Genomic DNA, 12068 nt, shown 5'->3' on the forward strand with positions numbered 1-12068 from the left:
TGGTATGGACAGGAATGGGATACTTTGTGCAACAGAATTGTATATTGTTCAGTACATAAGCATGCCAGTGTTTAAAGTCTTAAGAGCAGGCAAAGATAACGAAACATTTAATTTAATATTTCTGCAGAGAATGGGCACCTAAGATGCACATACACCCAATGTTTCCCCAAGACTAAAGGCCATAAAGCAAGTGTATACATTACCTAATACTCTTTTCACTGGGGGCTTCATTGTGGGTCACACAGATGTCCCCACTCTCCAGGTTAAACAAGGAGAAGATAAGTTAGTTGACTATCTGTAGCCATGATACATAATATTATACTTGCACTCAAGTCACTTTATTCCCAGTGCCAATATGATTCTATAATAGTATGTGTGTGTAAATGACCCGAGTCATACATTACTGGATTGTATGAAAAGAGACGCAACGGGTCTCTTGGAATATGTGTCAGAGATAGCTATGAGCCTTGCGCTGAGCTATATTCCACCTTCACCAAGGATGATGCCACAGTATGAACATTAAATGACATTTAGTTTCTGGTGTCACTCCAAAGGGATTCAATATCTGTCATTATGGGAGGACATGGTCAACAGATTACATTGCTTTGCATTATGCCAAGTATGGGCTGCATCCGTTCTCCTTAGGCTTTCAGATATGCATCTAAAACTTTATCCACCTCATTAAAGCTTTTTTTAGGCAATGCCAAAAGTCAGAACTACCAACATAGTGAAAGTCTGCAAGAAACCTTAAGGTATTACTGTTCAGTGCTAGGAACTTAAAGACAAACTCTACTCCCTTCACACCTTCCTCACACTGGAGAATGTTGACATCTGTGCCATGGCTGAGACTTGGTTTAAAGCTATAGAAAGTACTCCAGCAGCACAAGGTTACATAGCCTTCCAAATGTTTAGATAAACAATACCACAGACTGGGGCCAAAGGTAGAAGTGTCTTAATGTATGTTAGCAACAAATATACCTCTTGGCTGGTTAAACAGGATGATACCATGGAGCTCATCTGTGTGCAAATAATAAGAATAGATAAGGTCCTTTACCATGTCATGGCTAGCTACAGGTCACTATCTATGCCCCTAGAGTCTCACAACTCTTACCAAAATCCATGCTTACCATCCAGCTGAACACCTTGTTATGGGTGACTTTAACTATTGTCTTCATAATTTTGCATGCTTGTGTTCTGTAGCCCACCTTCAGTGTGCATATCTTTCCCAAGTAACATATTAAACACCAGCAGTAGTAACTCGTTTTGCTAGACCTGTCTGTCAAGAAAATACAAAACAAGCAACATATGCATATGTTAAATTCTTCAGCAGTATTTCTCTAAAAAAACAGTAGCTCTGTGAGCTATGCTTCACTTTAATCTCCTGTGAAGAGCTCAGAGGATATAAATGACCTATGGTAACTGTTTGAAATGACAGGGCCCACTTTAGTGAGTCGTAATTCTGAATGGCAGAACAAAACAGACTTGCATATACTAAATCCAAGGTGGCCATTTCTCAGAATATTCCCTTTTCTCTTAGGTATGGTGATCTCAGAGTTAGTATATATAAGTTTTGGGAGGCCCCACACTGGGTGGGTAATGGGGGATCTCCCCAAAAGGAGATGAGTGATGTTTGATATGCTCTTTTCCTGCATTTTCTTTTTTTTTTTTTTTTTTTTTTTTTAGGTTCCTACTATCCCTGTGTACTGTCAGACATTGAGTGGTCATTTTATTTCATCTTAACTGTTAATTGTTGAGCCTTATCTGTTTCTAACCTTGGCATAGTTAAGTCTTCCGTACCATATTTCCATTTGTGCTTTTTCTTGATTTCTACATCCCTCTGCTTTAAACAAATTTTTATAAAATTTCCAAAATATCTCTTAATTACCTCTACAGGATCATTGGTTATTTTTCTTGTTATAGGCTCTCCAAGTATAGCAACAACTGTTTCTACTTTCTGTTGCCTAAGTCATTGTGCTAAAAGTTTTTGTGTTTTGGAGTTATTGACAAAAAAACAGTTGCTTAGCAACAGTCTTTCTAAACTCATGCATATTATTCACATACCCTTTATTTTCTCTTTAGCACTCTGCATTTGCACTTCTTGTTCTTTGAAATACCCCTTATTTTACAACACTAACCTTTGTCAGTCCCACTAAATAATTATTGTTACTCTTTTTTCCTTTTATTTCTACCCTATTTTTAAACTCCATTTTCATTTTATCCTACTCTCTAGTTATAACCTCTGAAGAAATTTCTATCTTCCCTAATAATCCTTATTCCTCCCTGCCCAAAGCTTATTTCTTATTTTGTTTTAATTTTATTATTTCTTCCAACATTTTCTTAAGTTCCATAAGAACAGTTTCAGGTGGGATATAAATACATGATAGTGTAATCTCCCTCCATTACCAGTAGCCCCTTACTGCCAGAAATCTACCATTACTATCAGTTTTCCTCTTCTGTCACGATTGGAACTCTTCTAGCTGTTAGGGTTAGTACCCCATTTTTCTTTGTCCCTGATACGAATATCACTCCTGAAATACTTTCTTTATCAACTTTACATGCTCATTTCTTTCCAAGTGGATCTCCTGTAGCATTGCTATTTGCACCTAATTTATTTGAAGCCCGTATGACTGTCCTTAGTATTGGAAGAAATTCCAAGTTCTTAACTGACTTGCATTTTTAATTTTATACCTGAGAGTCTGCTTAATATGTTTAAGCTGCTCTTATAGTGTGGGCAGGGGCGGCACGTGCTATCGGACTGCCGGACTGCAGTCCTCCCACCTAGAAAAAACAAAAGAAAAATCTTTAAAACTAGAAAACAAAAAAAAAAAAGCACGAGTCCCGACTACTCTGCGCATGCGCAGACACATTAGAAGAACTCAGACTGCCTTTATCAGCAGTCCGGATAGAGACAAAAAGGTACCCAGCAATCATTGCTGTGAGATAACCAGGAATCTGTGCGGTGATGACCGCACAGAAGAGGAGCTCCGGACTGCTTCGGCTCCAGGCAGAACCAATGAGAACTGAGGGGTGAGCTATTCTCGCGGGACTTTCATTGCGCAGGCTTGGCTTCATTCATGGATTACTGCTTCAGGTAGGTGTTTTGGTCGCTGGCTGGATTGCTTCATTCATGAAACTGGTAGGTGTTTGGTCGCTGGCTGGCTGTTCGTTCAACGGGTAGGACATTCATTTACAGCAGGTAAGTGAAGGCTTTGTAACAGGAATTATACCGCTGGACAAAGTGTGTGTGTGTGTGTGTGTGTGTGTGTGTGTGTGTGTGTGTGTGTGTGTGTGTGTGTGTGTGTAATGCCCCAGTTACTATATACTGGTGGCTAGAGAGAACAAATGGTGGTGGGTAGAAATACTCAGGCTTGAACCCTGTACTGTGTGTGTGTGTGTGTGTGTGTGTGTGTGTGTGTGTGTGTGTGTGTGTGTGTGTGTGAAATGCCCCAGTTACTATATACTGGTGGCTAGAGAGAACAAATGGTGGTGGGTAGAAATACTCAGGCTTGAACCTGTACCTTGGATGCAGGTGGCAAGGACCGGAATTCCCTATCCACCACCATTTCTAAACAAATTTGCAGATTTTTGCCTCATATTTGCTCTGTTCCTCATAAAATCTGCGGTTTCTGTATCCACATTTTCCTTGCAAAGTCTGTAGTGCAGTGGTGCACTGGTAGCATTGCTACCTAACAGCTATAGGTTCTTTGGTTTGATTCTTGGCTGGGGTGCCTTCTGTGTGGTGTCTGCATGTCCTTCCATCTTACAAAGATGTGTCTGGCATTTCTCCCTGCTCTGCTGAAAATTGTCTTTTGTTCCAAGTCAGACTAGTTTCCTGGTTAAATGTTTAAAAATAACAGGCATTTGAATTTCAGACTTCATATTCTTCAGAAAGTACATGATAACAGAACTGCTAGAACAGTTTTGTAAGTTTATAACATGGATATTTGAAATTTGTCCCTATATTTGGGACTGTATTCCCCCATTATTGACTTTTTCCAGGTATTTTGTGCTAAGGTTGAGAGTATCTATGGTGAGAACTGAATTCATTGAATGTTTGGGGGCTGTATTCCCCCATTACTGGCTTTGTCCACATGTTTTTTGTTAAGAGGTTGAGAGCTATAGTGAGAACTGAATATGTTTGGGGGCTGTATTCCCCCCACTATTGGCTTTGTTCAGGTGTTTTGTGCCAAGAGGTTGACAGCTATGGTGAGAAATGAATTCACTAAATGGTAGCCATTTAAGTTAGTCTTCCTCTCTTTCACAAAACAGCTGATTTGGCATAGTGGTATGTTTCCCTGACTGTTTTGCACAGGGTCCCCTGGGTTAAAGATATGGCAGTGAAATGTATGGTGGTAACACAGCATTTTATTCTAGCAACTTTCCAACATTATACAAGCAATGTTTAAAATGTGTCCCTGGTTTTTGGGCTTTTGTCCCCCCCCAATAAATTTTGGCTTTTTCCAGATTTCTTGTGCTGCAAAGTTCAGAGATACAACTGCGTGTCGAGTAGATTTTACAAGGAGCTGAGAGCTGCAGGGGAACAAAACTTTAGTGCTGCTTATTCTGAGTCTGCTTGCATTGTTAATAGCACAACAGGTAGTATACTTGCTTTTGATGCAGAAGGCTGTGGGTTCTACTCCCACAGTAGATGCATTGCTGATACTGTACTGTGTTGTAAAGTGGGTGGATGCTGCAGTGCTTTTTGGCAAAGATACCTAGAGTAGTAACTATGAACCTGTTATCAGTTTGCCATACAGTCCCTATTGCGATATTACTAGCTTATCATTTTTTTTAATGTATGCAACATAGGCAATTTATTCCTCAAGGGCAACAGGCACTTTATTTGTAGATGAATAAACAATGACATATAAAGTTGTTTGCTAGCAGCAACCTCTTCATTGTTACAGATTTCTTTAATGTGGAATTATTTAGATGACTTTTACTACTTCAGAGATTATGCATATTTACTGATACTGGTGGACTATAGAAGGTTGAGTAGACTTTTATGATGGAAATGTTCTGAATTTGGTAGTTTTGTCATTGGTGCATGCATTTTGTTTCATTGTTTACTGGAAAAATGTTCAAAACAATAAATTTAAAATGCCGTCTAACAACTGTACTGTATTGTACAAGAAATATAATTTAGTACAGTCAAGAAGGTGTATCAAAGAGCACATGTATGTTTCATGTGCAAGGGGCCTATGATTTGAAAACAGCCCAAAGTTAATCTTTATCTGCCACTGGCAAAATGTATTTTCTTTGAATGTGGGTTTCAATGCTGTTTCATTGAATGTGAGTTTCAAGGGCAGAGAAGTTTTTAATGTTAATCCTGTTTTCATTGTGAGACTGCAATGCTTTGTTTAACATATGTCTTAGTGTTTGTGCTGTAAAATGCAAAATAAAACTTTCAAATGAAATCCAAATCATCATAGAAGTACAGCAGTATGCACATTAGTTTTTATGGTAAATGGAGTGAAATAGCCATGTAATGGATCATTGGAATGGCTGCGGGGGGGAGGGCTCCATTCGACCATGATTTTGTGAGGGGGAAGGGCGGCAAACTCAGACAGCCCCAGCTGGACTATACCTCCCAACTGTCCAGATTTTCACAGAATGAATAGATTTTTGCTTCTTATTTTTGGTTTGTTCCTCATAAAATTTGTGGTTTTCAGGAAAATCATTTAGGAATTAAGTCACTAAATAATGACACACTGAGTTTCAGACTTCATAACCTTCAGAAAAATGCATGCTAAAGTAAGACCTGTTATTCTATCAACTGTCTCAGTTTATACAAGAGCAATTTTTAGTACTGTTTATATGTTCCCCCACTATATTTGGCCTTGTCCAGATTTATTGCATTAACAGGTTGAGAGGTACATGCAAATAAATTGTTTTATAGAATTAGGCATAGCCAAACCTCTCAACTGTCCCCGAATTTGGCTCAAAATGTTGCTCTTCCCCTAATAATCCCTCCGCAAATAGCAATTTTGGGAGAAAACATGGAGGGTTTACAATTAAGAAAGAACTGTAATAATCAGTTATACATTACTTTTATTTCAGAAATGCATGTAGATCCTTCTATTTTGTCAGCTGCTCAAGTTAGCAGTACTAATATTAAAAAAAAGTGTCCCTTCTTTGACAGGTTCCCAGCTGTATTGTGTGGCTATTTTATATTTTTGCATCACGTTTGGTCCATTTTTCATAAAATTGTGGGTTTTTTGGCAAATTAGTGGTAAATCATTAAAGACTGAAGTTAGAAAATGACAGACATTTGAGTTTCAGATTTCATATCCTTCAGAAAATCCATACTAATGCAAGACCTACTATTCTATTATATTTCTAAGTTTATAAGAGCAACATTTAAAATAATTGTCCTTATTTTTGGGCCTTTGTCCCACTTCTATGTATGGCTTTACCCATATTTCTTGCTCTGAGGGCGAGGTATGACAAATGTGTCAGGGCCATCACAGTCAGCCAGAGACATTTCAAATTGTGACATACTTGTTGCACCCCACTCGCCCATGTAGTGACTCTGGATGTGTCCAAGCAAGGCAAGGAGCAGTTATGCAATGTAAATATGCAGGGTATCCCCCCATCCAAGGTAGACACAAGTACTACAGTGGCTTTTCATCTGTTCTTGATTTTGCAGAATGATCTGGTTTCTGTCATATTTTTGTACTGTTGATTTATGCTTATTACTCAGAAAGTGCCTGTTGCTCTGTGTTTTAAGTAGCAATGCTTTAATGACCATCAGGTAAGCTTGTCTGAGATCATAACATGCAAGTAAGTTTTAATAAGCATCCTGTTAAAGAATTGCCAACATTGAAGCCTTTCTGTTGTTGCCATGCAGAGAATACTTAACTAGATAATGTATAAGCATTGGGTATTGAAATGCATATGACAGTATTTGTAATAAAGGGCAGGATTACATTATCTTAAGAAGCTCATTACACTTGTTGGAGACTTCCAGTGATCTCTGAGGGCTTTACCCGTAAACTAAACAGAATGCTATTCATGTGTGGTCCATAATCTGTACCGTAATCCTTTAAGCAATGTATCTTGAGCTTGTTTCTTGTTTGCTTTTCATTTTTTACTTTGATCATGTTTTCCCTATAAAACAAGTAGACCGTTAACAGGCAGCAGGTCTTTTTTGATGAGAAACATTTTTACAAGTGGGGGCATCACAGAGATTGCTACTTTCAGCATGTTACTTGGTACTTTAATAAAGCTGAATATAAATTATAATTAGAACTGCAGGGCAAGGAGAAGTGATTTGAGTTGAGTGCTGCTTGTTTTTCTTATACTTGATTTTGACTGGCATTCCAGTAATGTATTTAAAAAGTAATTTATTTTTTCATGCCTCACAACCTTTTTGTTTCCATCTAGATATTAAGTAAGCTGTCATGCAGCCAATGCATTGAAATATTTTTATTCTTTTACACTTCATTTGTCTTGATTTAACTCTCATGATGAGGGTTTGGCACCCAGGGCAGCATATTTAATTAAAGTTAGTTTTTGTGGTTTTGAGCATAGCCCCACCCCTTCCCATTGACCCCACCCATTCAGCTATCTCCTGCAGCCCCCCTTTGATTTGAAGTCACCAGCCGCCACTGAGTATGGGTGAGGGTCTTTGTATTATTTTTCTTATAAAGCTGATTTACATGAGGGTTCCACCACTCTTGCTTATTTCTGAAACTATTGCTGTGCTTGAGCAGATGGGAGTGGCTTTTTCTGTGCATCTTTTCGTAAGGGGGTAGAATTCTGAGTTGTATGCCATTGCAATAGTGGAATCATGAATGTTATTTTCTGTGGAGTATGTCAGTTTTACTTGTCTAGGTTATCTGCAAGTAGTAATAAGATGGGTTTAGGATAATCTTAAAATACTTTAAGGTTTTATGGAGAGGGAGATTTGTTTTGAGGCTAAAGGTAGTAGCTAGATAGTCAGAGTTTACCACAAAGATAAAAATTTGTAGTGAAAAAGGAGGGGGAGAAACTTGTAAGGAGAAGATTAAGGAAATTAACACCCCTGGTGTTGTCAGGGTCAATTTGCATTAGCAAGCTGGTGTTAACAAATCCAAGCAATTTCTGAGCATATTATCAAGTCTGCCAAGTTTGCCAGTTGATAGAAGAAGAATTAAAGAAGCTAAAAATGTTAATAGTATTGCTGGGCAACTTATAAAGTTGATGTAGGTAATCAGTGTGTCCTGTAAAAGGTAATTGTGGTTAGAGCAACAGTTTTGTTGAGGTATGCTATCACCTCAAAGTTCTATTGGTATAGTACAATATCTGCTCAAAACAATGGGGTTCATAATAAATATGTATATGCCCTCACAGTTTGCAGTTGTCCTGATGCATGACAGGAGCAGTACCTTGGTAAGATTGGAGTGCTTTTTTGTTTTGAAACCAAGTCTTGGTAAGTATGTAAATATGGAAGTGTTTTGCTTTGTTTTTTTTTAATCTTCTAGCAATGAGCACCACATCCCTGGTACTATTCAAATTTGAATTTGCTATGTAGATTTGCTCAATGAGTTGAACATTGCTTGAAAATGGGAAGGCAAAGGTATTACCCAGCATGTAGAACCCAAGAGCAGAGAGATACAGGCATCCCCGGCAAAGTAGGAGGGTCTGCTGACTATCTGGTCTCGGGCACACACACACACAAACACACACACAAAGTAGATTTCTTTAGAATGATACCAGTTAACAAGTCAGTTATTGTAGCCAGTTATTCTTTCTTTGACTTGGGTATTATTCTTGGATAGGGAAGTCTGCTGTTCAAAACTAGTGGTTTTAACTCCTCAAAGATATATGTGGTGAGCAGTTCTATCTCGTTTCATCTCCCTTAGGGTAGACTGTCTAAGGCCATTCATTATAGATGGGCAATAACATGTCGTACTCATGTTTAGGATTGTGAAAGGTCCTTTATTATTTGTAGTTCATTTTTGAGCAGCACAGTATCCTTAAACAGTTCTCAGACAAGGGAGGTAGTTGCCCTGCTAAAGTTGCGTACTGCCATGGCTTTTCACAAAATAAACACCGACAATAGGTAATACATCATACGATAAGCATTTAGCAATAAGAAATTCAAACATTAAAGTATGCATGTCTATGGTGGTTGTACCAAAGAGTGGTGTTTCTGTCACTGACACAGTGGTATACCAAGTCATTATCATATGATGTATTACCTATTGCCGGTGTTTATTTTGTGAATTTTACATAAATAAATAAAATAAAATAAATAAATGCATGTATATTCAATCTTAGTAGCTATATATAGCATGCAGTTGTATGTAGCAACTTTCTAACATTATTATACATTGTTTCAGATCTTGGATGCTATGAACAAGGACAGTGGAATCCCTCTGACGCAGCTTCAAGTAGATGGAGGAATGACTGTGAATAAGGTGCTTATGCAACTTCAGGCAGATATCCTTTGTATTCCAGTAGGTAAGAATCTGATAAAATGCACTGCTTTAAAATAAATTTCCTAACCAATGTTTGTTTACTTTTATTTTAATTAACTATTGTTTTACATAAGTAAATCATCTGGATGGCATGGACACACTGCTGCATCACTGATTAGTATTTTGTTAGAAAACAGCACAATTCTTTGCTACTGACAGCTGAAGTTCAAAACCTTCATCACTGCTCACTTACTTATAGAAACAAAATTGAGAGATGTCCAAAATAAGGCCATATGCCCCAATTACCCAAGTGATTAAAAGTCCCTTAAAAACATACCAAGAGATACCATAATTCCAGGCTTTACTAGTGTCACAGACCTTTGAGGAAAGGACTCTTTCATGAACAGGTGCACTGCTGAGAAGATTCTCGCATGTACCAAGATAAATGTTGACAAACTGAGGTGCAAATTTTCCTTGTATTTCAGCTGCACTACTTTGTATATCCATATGTGCAAAATCATTTCACAAAGAGCTAAGGCTAATTATTCGTGATGCCTGTGTTAGTGAAGAGGAGTCCATTTTTGTTCATGTAACTTCATGGTAAGAAATGTTTAGTGGCAAATAATGTTTAGCTATGATAAATATGAATTAAAATATAATAAATACATGTGGTATATAATAAATAAATGTGGCATACCAATAGTGTGGTAAACCTTATCCACAATTCTTGTTATGCCTTTGCTCATACCTACCCCCTTAGTAACTGCTAATTCTTTCTAACAAGTTGCTTCAGTATTGTCAGCATAATTTTCTTAAGTTCCAGACTGCCCTTTCACTCTTTAGTACAACCGCCGAGTCAACCAACCTGACAGCTCCATAGTCCTTTTAGCAGCCTTAACTTGTATACTTAACTCCTCAGGTTACCTTTCTTGAGGTGCAATGTGGATAAAAAAATCAAAATAGAAGAATAATATTCTTCCTACAAAGGGTGACTTAATAAATGTAATGAATGGGTCATGTAAGCAATATTTCATGACTAATTCCTAAAGGAGACAAGATAAAGTGAGGCATAATTGGATTGCTTGGATTTTAAAGTTTGATTTAGAGAGGCACTACAGTTAAGACACGATGCTATCAATATAATCCTAATTCTATACTCATCTTGGAACATATTTTCAGAGAATCATAGACTTAATACAAGGTAATTGGGCCATTTGCCCCTTGCCAATACCCACATTTAGACCTGATCTCACTTTTTCAAGGAACGATAGGCCAGTCATGCCAGAGGTGAGTTTGTGAATACCGGTCTGGTTGTGTATGTCATACTGCTTGATCAGGAGTGGAAATTTGTTTCAGAGAAGGGTAGTCATTCCATGACTGAGCTGTCTCACCACCTTGATTTGTTTGCTTAAGCAAGTTCAGATCATTGGTCCTTGTGTTTCCTGGATTGCTTGACTTGTGGAGATACGAGGTCTTGGATTGCCAAATCCCTAGTGGCCAGAAAAGCAAGATACAGATATCACCCAATGAATCTATAGAACACTGAGTTCAAGAATAGGACTTCCAGCCACTCCTGGTAGCTCAGGTCTTTAAAGCCTGTGATCTTTTTATCTTCGGAATTATGAGGTCTCTCCAGCTGTCTAACATGTCTATTAGGATACATCCCAAAAATGCCATTCTATTCTATGATGGGCTTGACCAATTCAGAACAGAGAAGTGAAAGGGCTTCTTTGGATCTGGAAGAAACAATAAAAATTTACAGTTTTGCTTTTGATGGTTAATACTGTAGTAATTCATTATATGTGGACTTTTACTCAATCGTCTGGCTATTCTTCTGACCATTTGTTTTCTAGAGCAGTCAGTCTCTAACCGTTATCTGTATTTCATGTCAGTATAAGCTTGCACAAATGATCTTTATGGTGAACTTTGCTGGGCAGTGTCCCCAGTTATTCTCATCACTGTCAAAGCTATTTATTGTTTTGTCTATTTACTAGTCTATAGTTAGATGTCCTTCCGTATCACTGTTGCAGTATTTCTCCCATAAGAGATCTCCTGCCAAGGATAGCCCAGTGTGCGGCCAGTACACCAAAGCCTTTAGAATTTATAGGGGTTATACATCACACGTATGCTCCTCACACAAGGTGTAGAGCACAAAGGTGACATACAGACATCCATACCTCAGGACTTCTTCGCCATAAGGCCAAACACCATCACTGAATGTCAAGTCTGAATGCTTTTCTGTGCTGGTCACTGAGCTGTGTTTCAGATAAGTGTCCTGTTGAGGTTTCTTCTTACCTTCTTCTAATTTTGTTTTTGTGAGTTTACATTTTATTTATTTTTATTTATTTTACATTTGTTGACCGGGCCAGTCTAACTGGATACATGTCCATTTTCTGTAGAGGTCTGAGGAGATAAGCTCCAAATGAAAAACAGTACTACAGAATTACATTAAGATAGGCAAAGTAAATAATTTTACACATAGTTGCAGTACATGTCATCCAGAAAAGGAAAATGTCAGTGTGGGAGGCAGATTCCCTATAAAGATCATCATGAGCAGTCTCTCTTCTGTTTGTGTACTTCTGACAACCATACACAATGTTCTGTCTGATGTTCTGTCTGACAAGTGTTTGTCCCTAAGACCGTACATAGTTGTCTCTCCTCCTT

At 38.0% G+C, this 12068-nt stretch overlaps 1 protein-coding gene across 3 annotated transcripts in view; it reads left to right on the forward strand.

Moving 5' to 3' along the window:
- GK (glycerol kinase) overlaps nt 1–12068 on the forward strand; it is a 609816-nt gene that overhangs the window by 470243 nt on the left and 127505 nt on the right. For all 3 annotated transcript variants that reach the window (XM_044072382.1, XM_044072384.1, XM_044072383.1), the window contains one exon: nt 9327–9447. In XM_044072382.1, the coding sequence (XP_043928317.1) occupies nt 9327–9447 (121 nt within the window). The remainder of the gene's footprint in view (nt 1–9326; nt 9448–12068) is intronic.

Source organism: Protopterus annectens, chromosome 5.part0, assembly GCF_019279795.1.
Source record: "Protopterus annectens isolate FY-2018-M chromosome 5.part0, PAN1.0, whole genome shotgun sequence".
NCBI lineage: Eukaryota > Metazoa > Chordata > Ceratodontiformes > Protopteridae > Protopterus > Protopterus annectens.